Source organism: Penicillium daleae, assembly GCF_028827525.1.
Source record: "Penicillium daleae strain IBT 16125 chromosome Unknown utg000007l_segment0_segment0, whole genome shotgun sequence".
Taxonomy (NCBI): domain Eukaryota; kingdom Fungi; phylum Ascomycota; class Eurotiomycetes; order Eurotiales; family Aspergillaceae; genus Penicillium; species Penicillium daleae.
Window position 1 is genome coordinate 3,366,058 of NW_026623155.1, and position 18,810 is coordinate 3,384,867.

Sequence of the window (18,810 nt, forward strand, 5' to 3'; positions counted from 1 at the left end):
ACCAATGTTCATAAGGAACACATTTACCCCGGATTTAATCTTTCCTTCTTAGCATATCCCTGTCATAGCAATAGTAATCTAATATTTTTACCGCGTCGCCGTCACAGCACTCCGCCATGTCCCCGTCGCCACCTCAGCCAGCTACTGCGGAGAGCGGCTACATCACTCAGCCAGCTCCGCTGGAGAACACGTACACAACCGATACGGGTCTCCGACGAGCGCTGGAATGTGAGTCGCTTCTGATTGCCACAAATTTACTCAGTACTGATGGTTAACAGGGTATCTTCCCGCGGCGACGCTTCGATCAGTTGAACCACACTTTACACAGCTGGGCGCCGAGGCGATCTCCGAGCAGGTGCGTGAGTGGAGCGCAGATGCTGAAAGAAACCAGCCATACGTCAAGAGCCATAATGTCTGGGGTAAACGATATGATTATGATCGCCTCATCACCACCGAGGGCTGGAAGCAACTAGGCAAATGGGGAGCCCGTCATAGAATTGTCTCCGCTGGATATGATGCGACATTGGGTCTGGACAGAAGAACAGTTCAATATGCACTGTAAGAAGCAACTACCTGTTGGAACTGATGAGATAAAATCCGAATCAAAACAACTACTGACACTGGTCTAGGAACTATCTCTACTCTCCATCGTCAGGGCTCTACTCCTGTCCCATGAGTATGACCGATGGAGCCGCCTTCATTCTTTCCTCCAAGATCAAAAAGCTTCCTCCGGCGCATCCATTCCATGCAGCATATAAAGGCCTGATCTCGGAGGGTGATGACCACTGGACCTCGGGCCAGTGGATGACAGAGCGCGCAGGAGGGAGTGATGTTCAAAACACTGAGACCTGGGCAACTCACTCCCCCCTACCCAAGGATTCAGGCTTCGATCCTCTGGGCGATGGCGACTATCTAATCAACGGCTTCAAATTCTTTTCCTCCGCCACCGATGCCAACGTCGCTCTTCTTCTGGCCAAGACTCCCTCTGGAAAACTGAGCACATTCTTGGCGCCTCTGCGGAGGACGGTTGTTGGTAGTGATGGTGTTTCCCGCCAGGTCTCAAACGGAGTACGAATCCATCGTCTGAAGAATAAGCTGGGCACAAAGGAACTTCCGACCGCCGAGCTGGAACTCAAGGATATGAGGGCGCATCTAGTCGGAGAACTCGACCAGGGAGTCGTCACTATTGCACCCCTCCTCAATGTCACTCGCATCCATACCTTTATCGGCTCTCTCTCTGGCTGGCGCCGCGCCATTAGCATTACCAAGAGCTTTGCAAAGGCACGAACTACCGTGGGCGAGCCTCTGTGGCTGATTCCTATGCACCTGCGCCTCCTGGCAGACCTGGAGGTCAAGCACCGTGGTGGCATGAACCTCGGCTTCTTTACCGTTGCAGTCATGAGCTTGGTAGAGAACAGGGTTACTCAGCCTTCGGAGCACGCTCATCTCCCTCAGCCAGGCCGGGAAGCCAACGTGGTATTCCGAACTCTCACGGCCACTGCAAAGGCTGTTGTGAGCAAGATGTCAGTGCTGGGAATCCAAGAGTGTCAGGAGGCTATGGGTGGCGTTGGCTACATGGACGAGGCGGATGAGCCCGAATTCAACATCTCCCGAATTCTGCGCAATGCTTCTGTCAATTCTATCTGGGAGGGAACGACGAATGTCTTGGCCAGTGAGATGGTTCGATTCCTTCTCAAAGCTGAAAACCTGGATATCTTCGCAGCATGGGTTGACCGTACGTTGACGTTGATTCGCAACGTGTTACTCCGAAAAACTCTTACTGCCAAGTGGTCAGCTCTACGAGCTCGCTTCTCCACAAAGAACCAACTGCCCACCACGATTCTCGCCGATGCGCGCCGGTATATGTTTACCCTTGCCTGGGTTCTTTGTGGCATTCTTCTGGCCGTTGATGCTGAACGGGACGAGGACCCGGTCAGTGGAGAGATTGCCCGGCGCTGGATCCTCAGAGCTGAGGGCGGTGTTGGGGACATGGTATTCCATGATATAGTCACAGTCCACAAGGACACAGCTCAAGAAGATGGAGAGGAACATCTTCAGTGGGATTGCAGAATTGCTTGGGGCATTGAGCTTCCTGCTAAACGGGCGTCTGGTCACCGGTCACTGCAGAAAGCGAACTCCAAGTTGTAAGCATTGTCGCAGACTTGCAAGGCATACCGCATAGCAAATTGAAGAAATCGCTAGTTCGGGTTCAGTTAATGTATATACACAACCCTTGACCCCAAGTATTCAAAACTGTTCTCTATAAATTCGATGAACACGAATATGATTAGTATGGCAGAGGATGGCGGGCACTTTATATAAGATTTCAAGGACTAAAAGAGCTAGGCGTAGTCAACCTTTCTCACATGATCTGGTCATTCAAAGAATATGAATTTTATTTAGCAAAACCCACTAAAAAATTCTTTTTTATCGAAGTAGCGAGAGACAGGCTTGACAAGACATTTGGGGGGCCATTGAATAAGAAGTCTATATCTCATAGATCTGAACGCATCCATTGTCTGACTAAATCTTAGCCATTCGGTATCCGGCTGATGCATCAGATGGAAGATCGACTCCCCAAACAATCCGACAGTCCCATGCCGTGCGCTCACGGTCCGTCAGCTTTCTTTCATGAGCCAAAGCAGAACGTTGATAGATGAGATCGGTAAATGCGAATTCTCCGGGTACACCCTGCCCTTCCAAGACCCATCTTCGAGCAGCTTCTCTAGCAACGCTGTTGTTGTCTCGTTGTGCATCCATAGATAGCAGCATACCACTGACAAGCCACGACAAGGTAAATATGATTTGGCGTCCAACTCCCAGCACCCCAACTAAGCCCCTCTCATCTTGACCAGCTTCAAGTTTAGACTTGAGAGCTGACCAGACAGCTTGAAGGGTCGTCTTGAGGGCCAGATCAGATACTTGGTGGATCGCATTGGATATCCATACATGGAAGAGATCCAAATTTTGGCCTTTGGTCAAATGCCGCACCGTCTCACTAGCCAAAACATTCGTGGTGCCTTCCCAAACACTGTTACTCGCAGTGTCTCGCCACAAGCGACTCACGTTGAACTCCGGCTCATCGGGCTCATCTTTATTAATAAACAGGTAAGTAGAATTCACTAGGATGGAAATCATAAGCACTTACCGATATAACCGACACCACCCATTGCTTCCTGGCATTCTTGGAACGCCAAGGTTGCAGATTTGCAGATTACAGCTTTGGAAGTGGATGTAAACGCTCGAAGTACAACCGTTGCAGTGGTCGGAGACTTTGCTAGCACAGCATAGACCTCTGGTATACCATTCGGGAATCCATTGTCCACATAGCTCAGCAGCGATGAAGTGAAGAAAGCCAGCTGCATCCAACCCCGGTGTTTGACTTCAAGTTGAGCGAGCACATTCAAATGCATCGGGAAAGTCCAGAGGGGCTGGTCGATAGTTTTGCGCGCCCTAGCAAAAGCCTTTGCAATATCCATGGCACGACGAAGACATGAGAGTGCAGTAATGAAATTGTGAGTGCGTGTCGTGTTTAACAGCAAAGCAATCGTCGCAATTCCACGATCTTTGGGACCGATGAGATGCGCCCGCACCCTTCGAAGTTCCACCTCTGCAGTTGGCAGTTCTTTTGTACCCATCTTGTTCTTGAGACGGTGAATACGAATGCCGTTTGACACTCTTTGCGTCTTTCCAGAGGCGTCGACTACCGTTTTAGTGGTGGGGGCAACAAACAGAGACAACTCCCCTGTGTCTGTCTTAGCCAACAAAAGGACGACGTCACAATCGGTCGCGCTGCAAAAGAACTTGAACCCGGAGAGCAAGTAATCGCCCTCTTCCATATTACCGAATCGACCTGTCTTCGATGCCAACGGGGAGTATGTAGCAACCGTCTCACTGTTCCTGACGTCGCTACCACCAGGGCGCTCTGTCATCCATTGGGCTGAGATCCAATTGTTTTCTCGAGCAATGAGCTTTGCGTAAAGTTCGTGGAATGGATGGTCTGAGGGAAGGTTGGAAATTTGGAGTCTAACCAAACGTGCCGCCCCCGAGGTCATTGAGACTGGGCAGGAATAAGCAGCTGATGAAGCAGAAAACAAGTAATTACTTGGTATAAATTAGCCAGGAGAACATTCAGTCATAACCTGGGAACTCACAATGCATGCTGCACAGTGCGACGATATGAACCGAATTCCTCTTCATATCCAAGTCCCACAACGCTGTTTGGCACGGTTCTAGTTAGTCGATGATTCTGGATATGTCCAAGGATTAAAGAAGACATTACCCATGCTTGATGCCCCATTTACCTAACTCCCTCCAACCTGTACTGGTCACTAAGCCATTTGACTCGTAACGTGCGCCCCACACGTTGTGAGCTTTGACGTATGGTTGTTGATTCTCCGCATTTGCAATAAGAGAATTAGTCTCCGCTGAGATTGCATTGGATCCAAACATGCGCAGCTCCGGAATGATCTTCCCGAGCACATCCTGTGGCAGATGCCCTATTGAATGGAAATTCGGTTAACTTCCATGCAGCTGAAGTGTGATATTTGTTATTGAGGAAGCCCGTACATTGTAAGATGCGTTGGAAAACTAGATCAGCAGTAGCTGGGTTTTCCATCGCTGGAGTTCTGAGGATGAATCCATCATCGATGGTGGAAGGAGTTAGACGTTCAGGCATAGCGTACCAGTAGATACTAGCGAGTAACAGCGCACAATAGTGCCAAAAGAGACTGATAATAGTGAGCGTATCTTATATGATGCTCAGCTTGTAGCTTACACTAGCCTGTCACGTAACTTGCGGGGTCGGCTCCCCATGTTCAAGCTAGCCGACATACATTTGGTACTGTTTGCCGAGCAAGATGCACCGATGATGACCGACAATCACCGAAAAGGACCGTATAATGTATTTCGGTCAAGCTGAGACCCATTGAGTGGACCGAGATGTCTAAGAAATGCGGGGAATGTATGTTGGCGAGAGCCGATCTCCGAGCGGGTATTAAGGTGAATGGTGCAGGCTGCCAGTTCCGGTCAAATCATACGCGTTCACTTTAACATCAGCAACTATATCATCATATGAACTGTCTCTCTGATTCAATTCGGATACAATTTTCAACGTCTACGAAACATGGCTAATTCTGTGTCCACCGATAAAGCCCCCGGGCTATCTCCTATCTGGAAGCCTACTTTGCCGCCAAACAAGATTCCCATGAACATCTATCGTGAACATGTCAATCGAAAGTTCAACCAAAGTTTGCAGACATCTCAGGAGCTACACGAGTGGTCTGTAAAAAATCTGCATGATTTTTGGATTGATCTCCACCAATACACGGGCATTATCCCACAGTTGCCTGCAGGTCTCACGACTGCATTTGATCCCAACACGCCAATGGAGGACGTGCCCGAGTTCTTTCTTGGAGCGACAGTTAACTACGCCGAGAATGTTGTTACTGGCCGGGACTTGAACAAGACCGCTCTTATCGGCGTCCGTGAAGGCCAAGATTTGAGCGGAGAGGCTTGGTCGTGGGGATTGCTTCGAGAGAACATCAGGAAAGCACGGAGTGCATTACTGCGATTGGGTATTCAAGAAGGCGATCGAGTTGCTGCTATCATTTCCACCAGCGTGTGGTCAGTTGGCCTCTTCTTAGCTACCGCCAGTATTGGTGCGATTTGGACCAGTATAGCGCCTGATCTGGGTGAAGAAGTAACTAAGCCCTTTCCAATATGCGAAGCACGATAACTGACTCGACTCAGGGATGTGTGTCTCGACTACAACAAGTTACACCAAAGGTGCTCTTTGCCGACAGCGATTCGACGTACAAGGGTAAACTACACTCAAACGTGTCAAAGATTCGAAATATTGTTCAGACTATGAAGGTCCAACCCAAGGTATTCTTGATTCCTCTTGGGACCCAAGATCCAGGCTTTCCAACTCTTGATCGGTTCTTATCATTGTCGCAACCCGGTGATAAATTGGAGTTCAAGAGATTGCCGTTCTCTCACCCACTCTATATCTTATACACAAGCGGCACAACTGGACAGCCAAAATGTTTGGTACACAGCCATAGTGTGATCTTGCAGCACAAGAAGACATCTGTTCTGCACAACTCTCTGACAACCGATGACATCGTCTTCCAATACAGTAGCACCTCATGGGTGCTCTGGAATATCATGATCGGTCATCTGTCCGTGGGTCCAACCTTGATTCTATATGACGGATCGCCCTTGTGGCCGAACGCAAAAGCAATGGCGAAGATAGCCGAGTATCACCGCGTGACATATTGGGGTTGCTCGCCTCGATACTTGCAGGAACTCGAGATGACCCGATGTATCCCAAAGGTCGAATTTGACCTTTCTTCATTGAGAATGGTACAGACGGGGGGTTCCCATCTGGGTGCCGACCAATACCACTGGTTTTATCGGGCATTCCCACCAAGTGTCCACCTAACTAGTGTGACTGGTGGGACGGATCTGGTAACCTCGTGGATTGGAACTGATCCCGCTGGCCCTCTGTACCCGGGAGAGATCCAGCTTCCCATGTTAGGCCAAGACGTGGATGTGGCAGACCCCGTTACGGGGCAGTCGGTGAAGATGACAGGAAACCATGGCGAGTTCGTCTGCCGTCAGCCTTTCCCGTCGATGCCGGTATTCTTCTGGGGTGACAAAGATGGGTCAAAGTACAAAAGCACCTATTTCGACAAGTTTGAGAATTGTTGGGCTCAGCATGATTGGGCAAGCTACAATCCTCGAACGAAGGGCTGGCAAATCCATGGACGAAGGTCAGTCAAAATTACTGTACATACTCATTCCATGCGCAACACTGACACTCTTGATTAGCGACGGTGTGCTCAACCCGCAGGGTATTCGCTTTGGCTCTTCCGATATATATTCCATCACTGAGTCGGCACCGTTCAACAAGGTCATTTCTTCCACTGTTTGCATCGGCCGACGCCGACCGCGTGATTCGGATGAATCAGTTTTCTTGTTCGTTGTTATGCAGCCCGGTCAAACATTTACCAGTCAACTCGCCCTCGAGCTAAAAGCTGCAATCAGAAAAGGACTCAGCAGTAAGCATGTCCCGCGATTTGTGCTTGGCGCAGACGAGATCCCTATGACCGTGAATGGGAAAAAGGTTGAGACTCTGGTGAAATCAGTTCTTTGCTCTGGAGAACTGCCTAAAGTTATCAGCAGCACTGTCGCAAACCCAGGGTGCCTGGAACATTTTAGGCAATATTACCACCTGGAGGTTGTCAAGGACAATAGAGGCAAGCTATAGAGTGGGGGCGGTTTGTGGCGCATTATAGCCTCTTTGGATGATAATCTCCTTGGCCGGCAAGGTTACCCTTCGCCTGTTCAATAAAAAAGAGTATAAGCTCTCGCTAGAGTATTATTAGTTTCTAGAAATTGATGTACTTGACCAGATTCATCTGATCAAGACCCTGAAACATAACTTGCCCACGTGGGTGGCTGAGCACTCGCTAGCGCGATATTCTAGAAGGAGGGGGTCGGGTTGCGCTTCACCTGCGATGTGTTGTCTACTTCTGAAAATCCAGCCTGATTTCAGATCCGTATCATCAAGTTAAACATCGAAGAGAAAGATGGAATCAAACCCAGCAGATCAAAAACTTGACCTTGAGCGCGTGAGAGTGGCGGAAGAGCTGAAACCGTTCGAAGACAAGCTGTTCAGCATTTTGCATGACCTACTTCAACCAGGTCCGATTATTAATGCTGCTGAAGCAGCCACAAAGATTAACGATCTTTTCCCTTCAAGTGAAGATGATACCGAGACTCCAGTTGATGAGAATGATTCCGCAAAAGACCCGGATGCCTTCTTGTGGTCTTTGTGGGGTCTGATCATCCAGGTTATGAGATTGGTTCCTCCTCAGCATCCGGGTCAAACACGTATGATGTCTTTCATGCAGTCTTTGGGAAAGCTACCATCGAGAACACTGGATATTTGGGGTGTAAGTGAAGAATTATTCCAAAGTTGAAGTTTTCTGGAGCTAACAAACAATAGAGTGACCAGAAGCTTTGGTCAGATTTCCCCATTCTCCGACCTTGTTTGAGGGACCATCTGGAGTGTGAGTAGAATTCTCTTCGGTGTGCATTTCATTTTACAGAATGCACTGACATTTAATAGATATTGGGGAACCTGATCCTGATGGCATCTCAGAGTGGATCAACCAAAACTCCTTCATGGCCCGGATTGTGGGAAAAGAACTCCTCAGCTGGGATACATTGATCATCTGGATGTTGAGAGATGCACTGGAAGACGACCTTCCGCAGGAGCAAATCGTTAGAGATTGTTACATCTCCGTTGTAAGTGAGTGGATCACACATGCTGGGCAGACCATCTATAGGCAACTCAGCGACAAAGAGTTGAGCGAGCAGCAGAAGCGCGTGACAAGAGGCGGCAAATTGTACCATGGGAAGCTCGGTGTATGCGCTGAGAGATGGGGTTTCTGGAAACAGCGAGTGGGCGAGATCAGCAAGGACGTGTCGAAAGAGCTACAACCTGTTGCCTTGGCTGTGGCAGACAGGATGGATGACATTGAAGAGCTGGCTCGGATTGAAAAGGAGATGCGTGAATGATATCATGATGGTGAGTTTAACGAGCTTATGATACGTAAGAAATGTTACATGACTTGAATGTGATGGCGGAATAGCTTATCGTTTACAGGAAGGGAATATTCGTCAAGTATTTTGAGTACTACTTAGTCCGTGTAGCTATGTAGAGGCAATAAGCATTCCAAATAACCGGAAGTAATGGGGATTCACTTTATATACAGCTCCTTGGCTGTGGAAGTTTCTGTAACCGGCTGCAACCCTGATAAAGTTGTCGTTCCAAATGCGGGCTCGAGAGGAGACTTCTTAATATTTTCATAATGTACACTTATAAGTTGAGCAGCCAGGAGCCACTCCAATCAAACCCTGACCCTTCCCAATTACTAGTGAAAGGCTCCAAACTGGTATCAAGAGCCGGGAAGCCGAAATCATCTGCCGCCTCGTCCGGCTGAGTACTGAAGGGTTGAACCACCTCATCCGAATCTTGAACCTCGGCCAGTGTACATGTAGCTGTAGTTACCGGCAAGGGAGTTGCAGGCTCGGCAGACTGCCCAATCAAGCGCCACTGCTTGCACAATTTAACATCGAACCCGTCGAAGAAAGAAGCCGTGTCGAAGTCAAGCTTTGGTGGTGGACCGTCTAAGGGGCCTTGTTCTCGGACTTTCTCGGTCAATTTGTTGAGAGCTCGGAGCGGTCCGACCGCAGAGAGCCACCTCTCGGATAACTTTTGAAGAGAGAGCTTGATGACCGTCAATTCATGCTCGGCCGTGCTTTGCAATTGGGAATATCGCCAACTTGACAGTAGGGACAACCCGCTGCAAAGGGGATAGAATGCAAACACAGGTCCTAGATAACGAAGCTCGTCGCGAAGGAGAAATTCTTCATAGATTCCTGCAATGAACGATGACGCGACCAGCGACGCTGCAGGTGGCACGCTATTCGGTGTAGGTGAGCGGTGCAGCATAGTCAGTACTACAAAGTACATGACCGAGAGTTGTTGGACTTCCAAATGTGAGGTTATAGCGTCTTCTTGGAGTGTAGCTGATGAGCGAAGCTTTGGGATAACCTGTTTGGCCCATCTATATATAGCATTTTCAAGATCAACTCGACGTTGTCGGGAGATCTCTCGTCTTAAGTAGCACTCCACGGTATCTCCCAGGTGGCAGGAAATCGTACAGTATGCCAGAAAGAGCTGCGCCTGGAAATCCTTCACAGGAAAGTCGTTCATGGATGGAGGAAGGACGTCACTATCTTTGAGGTTGATCGTGCGTGGTCTACCCACCCCGACAGATATGACATTATCCCGAACCTATGATCATATTAGGGGACAACACACAAGGTCTCAGAGCTATTAGTATTGCCGGGTACGCACCACTAGAGACCACCATAACCGTCGGCGAAGACCACGGTCCTTCGCATTGGGTGGAGGTTCCTTATGTAGTCCAATCTGGAAAGCCATTGCCCCAGCCGTTCGAATCCAGAACCCACTCGTGTCTGTCGAGACATCCTCGGGTCCGACCGGATTATACCAGTGCAATAGACAAGCAGCCACGATTGAAATCAGTGAATTATTGCGGCCGCCAAAGAAGAACAATAGTTTCGCACGCCGATAGAAGACCTCACTTGACCCGTAATCCAAGTGTGCCTTGGACACCCTACTTCCGGCCAGGAAAATCGACTGGAGAAGCAGCATCGATGGCGGCGTAGTCTGTTCCAGCCATTTAGGGTCAACCACCGGCGTCCACGGCGCGCAGTACTTGTTAAAGCTAAGCATCAACTCTTTCTGGACCGATAGAGGCGGTAATTCAAATGCGCCTTGCTCGCGTAACATCTGGAGATCTGCGGCTGATGCCTTTGGGCTGGTGTACGTTGTCTCGTGGCCCGGCTTCACCATATTTTCATCAAAAGGCACACTGCCGCCCAAGTACTCGCTCCGACCGCGGTAGCTTTCCTCTTTGATAAATGGCTCACCATTGCTTGCAGGGAGAGCGGTGGGCTCGCCATTATTGCCTACAGGAATTGCATTGTCGCCAAAGGACGATAGCCCCGGCTGTTCAACTCCGCCTTCAACGGGCGCATCGGCGGGAAGTTGCGAACTGCGCCGACTCACTGAGTCACTGTTGAGTACGCGCCCTGGCGACAGGCTATTGGTGAACCTCTTGCGCTTGCGTGTATATGGTCTTCCCAGATCAGCTTTTATGCCAATCCATCGCTGGAGAAGTTCTACTTACCTGCACTCCACATCGGACTTGGTGCAGTTGGTGCAAGGGTTGTGGGTCGCGAAATCGCATCTCACCTGGGGACCGTCAGTGAACTCGCAAACTTGGTCGACGGGAAGGACATTGTGGAGATACGATGGACCCCGCACTGCAGCTTCGGAGATAACATACCTTTCTCTTGTGGCAGATGATGCATGCGCTCGACATGGCGGTGATCGAATAGTTGGAGGATGGCAAGTGTGGGGTTCAAAGCCGAGGCATCTCCTCTGGCTTCCCCGAACCCCCAAACTCTCTCCTCCCGCTTGTGGAGCTTGCGATGCTCGCGACGCTGTTGATACTGACCATGTCCAACAACTATCATGGCGGAAACAACTGTAGTATTGACTGATAAAACCTCCAATCCGGGAATCACAATCGTCGCCATCAATCGACCCCAGAGAAAGAACGCAGTCGACCCTGCGACCGCAAAGCAGCTATACGAGGCCATTCTCGCCTTCGAAGAAGATGCAACGCAGAAAGTCTGCGTCCTAACGGGCATCGGGAACACATTCTGCGCTGGAGCCGACCTGCACAATGTCGCCCAGAAGACGGACGACTCTCCTCCAGCCGAGAACCTACAGCCCGTCAACAACCGCAACCTAGGTCCCATGGGCCCCTCACGGCTGATCGTGCAGAAACCGGTGATTGCTGCTGTAGCCGGATACGCCGTGGCGGGGGGACTAGAACTTAGCCTTCTTGCCGATATGCGCGTTGCCGAAGAAGACGCAGTCTTTGGCGTATTCTGTCGCCGTTGGGGCGTCCCTCTAATTGACGGCGGTACCGTCCGTTTACAAGCCATCGTTGGCCTGGGACGCGCTCTCGATATGATCCTGACTGGTCGTCCCGTGGGAGCTCAAGAAGCCCTCTCGATGGGACTTGCCAATCGCGTGGTGCCAAAGGGACAGGCTCTCCAGCAGGCACTGGAGATTGCCAAGCAGCTTATCGCGTTCCCGGAGCTCTGCATGAACACGGATCGTCGGTCTGCATACTATAGTGCCTACGAGGCATCCTCTTTCCAAGATGCCATGTCCCAGGAGTTCAACGCCGGGGTTAAAGTCGTCTCGAAGGAGGCAATTGCAGGCGCTGCCAAGTTCAGTAAAGGAGCCGGTCGGCATGGTAGCTTCAAAGAGCTTAGCAAGCTTTGATGTTTGTCTATATCAACGTTGTATATGAACCTGAAGGGCTTGCCCTCGTTGCTAGCGGGCAAGGCTTATCAGCCAAGACTCCGGCATTGTGGACAAGATCCACGAGGCCAGCATTATCCAGAATTCAAAGCTTTCGAATACAGTGTGTTCCACAGTTTAAAATGGTAGTATACATTAAATGGTTCATTCTCAAGGGTGGGATCTTCGCTCGAGACCACACTCACAAGAGAACAAACCCAACGTCTTAGGCAACGACGGCTTTTTATAACATGGAAGATCTCCCCTTGGTGGATTCAGACAACTAATCCCTAATTAGTCTTTTTCTCACCCTCCTCAGCCGGCTCAGGCGCAAACTGGATCCGCTTTCCATAAAGGAGCGGCGTCCGAGAGATCAATGATCCGACAGCGTACCCGATGTAGGCGCCGGTAAGAATGGTAATGGGGAAGGCTTGCCATGGGCGGTCCCTATATAATTCTTGTTAGCCAATGACCTCCCGGATGTTCAATGTATCAATTAGCAGAGCGTACCAATCAAGCGGGATCGGAATAGCTCCGAACCATGCACCTAGGCCGGTACCCAGAGCGCTACCCCAGACTGCGTCCGCGGGACGGGATATTCCCCAGACTTCCTTCCAAACTGAGGCATCCACGCCGTGTACATAGACCAGTCCGGTTGCGGACAAAAGGGCCATGTGTGCTGCACAGAGGAGCGTCTCCGCATTGTGAGTGGTGAGCGGGGCACCGAAGAGAACGAGGAGGACGGCAATGAAGGGGGTGGCGAGGAGAGATGTGAGAGAAAGTGAGAGGAAGGCAGGCTGTTAAATAAATGTTAGCAGTCTGTAGAACAAATCAAATGGAAACAACAGCAAGCATGACCATACCATTAACTTGGCCCAAGCAGACGCCCAAGAGCTCTTTCCCGATGAGTGCTTCCGCCGGTACCCAGGCTTTCCAGGGCGAAGGGAGGGCCCTGCAGGTGACCGGGGAGTCTTCTTCTTCTCCTCATCAGTTGCAGAGCCAGCTTCCGCGGATACCGTCCCAGCCGGCGGGAGACAAAGCATCACATAAGCGATTTGCAGGGCAGCCAGCCAAGGCAAATCTGCAAGAAGCTCCCGCACGGGGTCAGCAACCAGCCCCTCGAACCGCCATGCACATAGTCCCAGCAGAACTGGCGGGTGCGCGTAGGAGTATACCTGCGCGAGCGGGGATGGAAGGATGTTGACGGGTGGAGAGGAGGGTTTCTCGGCGGGAGCTTGGCTCGGTGAGCCTGAGGTGGTCAGGGTTGATGGGGGTGTTGGGGAGGCCATTGTGGGCGCATTGAATCTTGCGCTTCACTTTTGGGAAGATTCCTTCTCTCCCTGAGTGCTTTTTTGGAGCTCCGGTTGGCTCGGGATGAAGATGAAGGGGCCATGGAAGTGGGGATGTTTGACTTGATTGATTGATTTGGCGGCTTTGCATAGTTATGGTCGCCTTAAATTTCAGGCGGATATACGCGAAGTTCACGCTCGATGGCCACCTTCAAGACCCAGGATCAGTCTTGAGTGTTGTTAAATGATGCAACGTCGAGGTAGGGAGATGCTTCTGAACAAGGATATAAAATTCTGCTTCAAAACTGCCCACGATCCAAGCTGATATGCATCACTCCTAGTACTCTGACCCTGTACAAGGATCTTCTACAGGGAGCAATGGCCAGTTCTTTCCATGTTTATGTTCGGCAGGACCAAATCTAGAATTTAGGGTATCATTACCAGACAAAGGGCTACTCTAAGACTCAGAAACCTAGCGTAAACAAAGCATCGTGATGCCAATCCTTTCTCTAGAACGGCACCAACGCATCGATAGCAGACCCAAGCGGACAAGAATCCGACCAAATGGAGTTGAGAACAGACCCATCTGGGAAGGAAAAATATTGTCGAAGTATTTAGCAACATGATCCAGGCGTTGGCCCAGACTCTGGCCGGTAAAAACAGGCGCTCAGAATAATATCAACGCAGACAGGGGAGGTATGGGCACAAACAAACCAAGAGTGCCAACGGAATTGGAAGCCGTTGAGGCTTACAGGGATATCACACTGACAAAAACCAACGTGGGAAATTCAAGTCATCCGATCCCAAGTAGTTAATATTTAGCGCCAAACAACGCCAGGCTGAATAAGAACTAGAGACTCTGTTTAAGATTCCCAGGAACTTGGAAGGTACGCTGTATAAGGAAACGACTGAAGGGAGAGAAAGAGAAAAACGAATTTGTGAAGAAAAAGGGCTAGTCAAAGCGATACACAGTGGTTTTGAGTACAGTACTCTAACAAAAATGAAACAGGTTCGGAATCGTCGTATCTCGCATCAGCTCATGCGGATGTTTCTTTGTCGGTGGGAGTTACTTCCTTCGATGGTTCAGCGACAGCAGGGGCCTCCGCTGGTATTGATGTGCCTTCAGTAGCAGGTGTTTTCTCGGATTCAAGCTGTTTTTTGAACTCCTCGGCAGTCGCTGATGGTGCCTCGGGGCTGTTTGGCTCCTCGGGAATGGCAGGAGGAAGGCCTGCTCCGGGTAGGGGAGAAACAGGTGAGCGAATGGGCTCCTCCTTAGGCTGGTCGATAGACACATCGACGGGCAGCTTGCCATTTGCCTGGCTGGGAAGGCCGGGGGACAGTGGTTGATTTGCGGTGGATAGATCGGTGTCTAGCTGGTTGGGACTCTTTGCTCGTTCACGTTCATCCTTCACTACTTGAGCCATCTTCGCCTTGAATTTGCCGAATAGGCTTCTCTTCTCCGGTTCAGCATTTGGAATTGAGTTGCCCTGGATGCCTGCATCCAAACTCAAAGGCTGACTGGTAGGATCATTGCTCTGATGCGATCCGCTACCAAAGGAGGTGGTACTTTTCTCGGCACCAAAATCTGTGGCAACTAATGGAGGAGAGGCGAGACCAAGTCCGATCTGCTCACTGCTGCGTTTCGCCGAGCGATGGAACCGCCAGCTGCGTCGTTTATCTCGACGTTCAGAGCGCGAGCCATCCTCCGGCTGGTCCAGATCTGAATGATCCGTGAAGGACGACCGAGAGTTCATTGACGGCGTACGCGACTGATGTGGTCTTAAGGAATTCTCGGTATTAGGATGCGAAGAGCTATCGCCCAGTGTGGGAGTTGATTCAGAGGGTGCATCACGGTTGCTCAGCGTCGCGGTGTTAGGAGGTTTCGGGGTAGTGTCTCCTACCACACCGTCGACGGACTTTCGCTGCGAGTTCGGCTCCAAGGACGTGTCCCAGTGTGGGTCGAGAGAGTTGGTTGAGCTCTGCGCACTGATGCTTGCACTACCTGGGATACGCTTCTTCCTGAGACGGTTAGGCTGCCGGGCCTCTCCTTCGGGCGGTGGAGATTTGGTAAAGAGGTTAGACAACTTTCGCTCACGGGTCGGAGTGACAACCTGAGGAGGTGGTGGAGACGCAGGGCTGGATACGCCTTGCAGTTGAATGCTCTGTGGTGGTACAGTTGCTGGTGCGGGATTTTGCGGGGGATTTTGCGCAACGTGGTTGTCTTGTGGCAGAGTACGCTCGACGATGTTAAGCTGCTCAGCTGTTGCGACCGGTATAGGGCCATGAGTTGATGTATGCACAAAGGCGCTTCCAGTAGGAGCCCCCGACGGGGCAGTGCTAGGCTTTTTTGGCTCAGACTCTTCACGCAAAGAAGGGGCTCGGCTTCCAGACCGAGAGCTGTGATGGGAAATCGACAGGCCAGACGGGTTACCAGAGCCGCTTTCCCCAGCGCGCGCAAAGCGGGCCGACGCCACAACGGGGCCCATCTTGGAGGGAAGGGTGTTGCTTCGATGAACACCACCACCCGAGGTTGATGTGGGCGTACCGGGGCTAGGAGCGTTGTTTGAGTGACGGGAATTGCGGGAGTTGCGAGACGACACGGAGACATTTCTGCGAATGTCGATCTTGCGGTGACTATCATTGCCACCGCTTGCATTTGAGACAGATCGCCGAATGTTTGAGGTATTTGATGGACGAGGTACTACGCCGCCTTCAACTTCCTTGGCAGATGGGGCAGGTTGAAGGCCAGCTTCAACCTCTTTAACTTGTTGCTCATCGGGAGTAGTGCCGCTCATTCCGACCAAAAAGTGGTCTTGGTTCTCAATGAGGAAAATCAACACATCCTGACTCAACTTGTACTCCTCTGGCGACATATCGTGTTGCGGGTGAGACAACATGCCGGGTTGGAAGATAGCCGAAAGGTTGGCTGAAGTCATGCGGTTCTGGTCCGACTTGGATGCAAAGACGGCGAGGAGATCCAGGATATAGAGAAGCAGCTGCTTATTCAACGGCGGGAGCTCGACGATCAGGCGCTGGTAGGTTTCAACAGCCTTGCCGGGATCGAATTTCTCGGCCTCGACGCCTTCTTTTTCATCTTGGACTTGTCTCTGATAGATGCGCAAGGGTTCGCGGAAGCGCTCGTAGAACTCTAGAGGAACGATTGGCTCGGGCAACTGGTTCAAATATCGACGCAGGACGTTGGCGGCATCGTGGACGGTGTATCCAGACCAATCGAGGCCTTTACCGTAACGCTCGGGGGAATCAAAGATCTCTTGCAGATCTTTAATGCGCTTGGCAGACCCGTTTAAGCGGAAGATGCCCTCTACATCGGTGGCTATGTCGAATAATGTCAGTAGTGTATCAACCAGTGAGCGAGGCATAGACGCTCTGGGTTTACGAACCTCGGTCCTTCAGGAACACGCCGCACTTGGCCACGACGATGGGTACGTATCCATAGATGTGGCTTTTGCCATGTTCGCCGGTCAGCGAGATGGCCACGTTCGCGTATTTGATGCTGACATTGAGTGGCACGCCAAAGATGCCTCGGGGTTGTTCTGATCCAAGAAGCGGGTTAGCTTATGTTTCTGAACGGACAATGCCCGCCAGACGAGACAAGGCTCCGCGATGGGTGATATTCCGCCATGACAGCAGGACGAAGAAAATTAATATCTCAGGACTGCTAGGAAATGCAGTCAGGGGACTCGCGATGTGCAGCGATCGCAGACATGTCAGATCGCGCAGAGCTGCTATCAGACGGGGCGCCGCCAATTTCGCGCTCCCCATTCTTGGAGCACTACCAGCACCACGTACCTTTAACTTCATCTTTCCGTGTATTTCGTTTGAACTGCCTCCACCAGGAGGCCAAATCTCGCTTGGAAGGCGGGGAGTTGGAGCCGGTCGGGTCAGGGGAGGTGGCAGGGAGCTGAACTGGCTCGACGCCTGGCTGCGACTTGCCGGTCACCATGGTGAACCGGTATCGAGAGAACGGGGCCGGTTTCGAAGAGGCACGAGGGGGGAGGGAGAGATAGAGCGTTCGGCGAAATGAGTACGACGGTTCAAATCAAGAGTGTGGAGGGGAATGAGGGATGATCGCGGGAACAGTCAAAGGCCCTGCGTCACCGCCCTCGTGTAGAAAATCCCGTGGAAATCCTGGGGCTGGGCCCAGGATGGCGATGGCAAAGGAACAGGGGGATCTCAAGTCGTCGCAACAGCAGGGGGAGACGTGGGATGGACCGAAAGGAAGCAGGGCGAATGAATAATAAGAGGGAAGATGGAGCGTGTGAAAGAGACAGGATGAAGAAGGGATGCGACAGAGTTCGACAGGGTTGTGGTTGTCAGGGTTCGAACTGGCCGAGGGGGGGGTCCCGAGGAGGGGGGGCCGATGGGTTTTGGGTCAATTTGGGTTGAGGAGTGGGCACGAGCCACAACTGTGGTCTTCTCGGGACCAAAGCCCAATGATTCGGTGGTCCCAAAGGGGGCCAACGGGACGAGAGATGAGCAGAAATGGAATAAAGGAGGAGAGTCGGAGAAGGAGAAGGAGAACAGCTGGGCGGAAGATTGAAGTTTGTCCGTCGAAGCCACTAGGCCGATGGCCTAGATGTCCAAGCGTGTGCTAACGATGAATTGCACCGATAGGGATGAAAGAGTTCCCCCAAGGTAGGTAAAAAAGGGAGGCCAGACTGGTAGACAAGCAGAAGGATCCGTAGACCCAAGTGATTGGCAAAGACTAGAGCAAAAGGAGAGCGCCGCACGAAGGAAGAATCGTCGAGAGAGTCGAGCCCCCAAAAACGAGGACGAGGACGAGGACTCTACATGAAACGGGACCCTATGCGCGCGCCTCTGAACCAGCCTCTTATATGACGGAATGGATATGGAGTTATGGATATCAGAGAATACAGAAAGGTTCTGGAAGTAAAGATAGAAGACCCTTGTGGAGTACACAGCACAGAGCACGAAGGACAGTACAGACTACTGTCCTGGTATGCCCTGGGATGGTGGTACGGCTGGCAGGATTACGCTCCCAATTTTCCATCGTTTCCAGCGTGACCTGCAGAGATTCATAAGGAACATGCCGACTACTAGTTACTAGTGGACAATAGTCACTACGCATCCATGGATAGACTGGATTATCGTTCTACAGAACTACATTTATTAATAGCAACTCGAACCCCCCGGGACCGTTGGCGGGACCGAGTGTCTGGACGGGGCCATTTGGGAGGCGGAGAGTCTCGAATGACCGCCGGATCCAGGAACCAGCTCCATCGGTTCCAGCAAACCTGAGGTCGTCAGGCACCACCTCGGTTGACGAGCCCGGGAGGATGAAAAAAAAAAAAAAAAAAAAGAAAAAAAAAGGCCGTGAAAGAGATGAAAAATTGGAAGAAGTAGACAGGATCGCGTTTGGTATATCTGTAGTCGAATTACATAGCTTCGCAAGAAGCAAATAGCTGACATCAGTCTGCAGAGCAGGCAGAACTTCTTGAGGAATATGTGCTCCAAATCATGTCTACCAGCCCAAGTAGCCGACTGCAAATGGATACA

General features: G+C 51.1%; 8 protein-coding genes across 8 annotated transcripts; 4 read left to right on the forward strand and 4 right to left on the reverse strand.

Annotated features, from left to right (window-relative positions):
- Window positions 1-116: 116 nt before the first annotated feature.
- N7458_008386 (putative acyl-CoA dehydrogenase) lies at window positions 117-2,148 on the forward strand (the record flags this gene model as incomplete). Its single annotated transcript, XM_056911768.1, has 3 exons — window positions 117-228; window positions 279-558; window positions 630-2,148. 3 exons carry the CDS (start codon window positions 117-119, stop codon window positions 2,146-2,148), a joined length of 1,911 nt encoding a protein of 636 aa, XP_056764594.1.
- Window positions 2,149-2,523: 375 nt separating this feature from the next.
- Window positions 2,524-4,833, reverse strand: N7458_008387 (uncharacterized protein; the record flags this gene model as incomplete). Its single annotated transcript, XM_056911769.1, has 6 exons — window positions 2,524-3,092; window positions 3,149-4,104; window positions 4,155-4,217; window positions 4,283-4,499; window positions 4,570-4,694; window positions 4,778-4,833. 6 exons carry the CDS (start codon window positions 4,831-4,833, stop codon window positions 2,524-2,526), a joined length of 1,986 nt encoding a protein of 661 aa, XP_056764595.1.
- A 292-nt stretch (window positions 4,834-5,125) lies between these two features.
- Window positions 5,126-7,273, forward strand: N7458_008388 (uncharacterized protein; the record flags this gene model as incomplete). Its single annotated transcript, XM_056911770.1, has 3 exons — window positions 5,126-5,701; window positions 5,752-6,776; window positions 6,835-7,273. 3 exons carry the CDS (start codon window positions 5,126-5,128, stop codon window positions 7,271-7,273), a joined length of 2,040 nt encoding a protein of 679 aa, XP_056764596.1.
- A 322-nt stretch (window positions 7,274-7,595) lies between these two features.
- N7458_008389 (DUF3632 domain-containing protein) lies at window positions 7,596-8,589 on the forward strand (the record flags this gene model as incomplete). The annotated part of the gene is made up of 3 exons (XM_056911771.1): window positions 7,596-7,961; window positions 8,015-8,078; window positions 8,138-8,589. The coding sequence occupies 3 exons, from the start codon at window positions 7,596-7,598 to the stop codon at window positions 8,587-8,589; spliced, it is 882 nt and encodes a 293-aa protein (XP_056764597.1).
- A 301-nt stretch (window positions 8,590-8,890) lies between these two features.
- Window positions 8,891-10,988, reverse strand: N7458_008390 (transcription factor domain-containing protein; the record flags this gene model as incomplete). Its single annotated transcript, XM_056911772.1, has 4 exons — window positions 8,891-9,871; window positions 9,935-10,742; window positions 10,794-10,858; window positions 10,953-10,988. The coding sequence occupies 4 exons, from the start codon at window positions 10,986-10,988 to the stop codon at window positions 8,891-8,893; spliced, it is 1,890 nt and encodes a 629-aa protein (XP_056764598.1).
- Window positions 10,989-11,140: 152 nt separating this feature from the next.
- On the forward strand, window positions 11,141-11,965 carry N7458_008391 (enoyl-CoA hydratase/isomerase family protein; the record flags this gene model as incomplete). Its single annotated transcript, XM_056911773.1, has 1 exon — window positions 11,141-11,965. The coding sequence occupies one exon, from the start codon at window positions 11,141-11,143 to the stop codon at window positions 11,963-11,965; it is 825 nt and encodes a 274-aa protein (XP_056764599.1).
- Window positions 11,966-12,273: 308 nt separating this feature from the next.
- Window positions 12,274-13,272, reverse strand: N7458_008392 (PIG-F family protein; the record flags this gene model as incomplete). Its single annotated transcript, XM_056911774.1, has 3 exons — window positions 12,274-12,430; window positions 12,494-12,780; window positions 12,847-13,272. The coding sequence occupies 3 exons, from the start codon at window positions 13,270-13,272 to the stop codon at window positions 12,274-12,276; spliced, it is 870 nt and encodes a 289-aa protein (XP_056764600.1).
- A 1,037-nt stretch (window positions 13,273-14,309) lies between these two features.
- On the reverse strand, window positions 14,310-17,236 carry N7458_008393 (uncharacterized protein; the record flags this gene model as incomplete). Its single annotated transcript, XM_056911775.1, has 3 exons — window positions 14,310-16,606; window positions 16,674-16,826; window positions 17,083-17,236. The coding sequence occupies 3 exons, from the start codon at window positions 17,234-17,236 to the stop codon at window positions 14,310-14,312; spliced, it is 2,604 nt and encodes an 867-aa protein (XP_056764601.1).
- Between the last annotated feature and the right edge of the window lie 1,574 nt (window positions 17,237-18,810).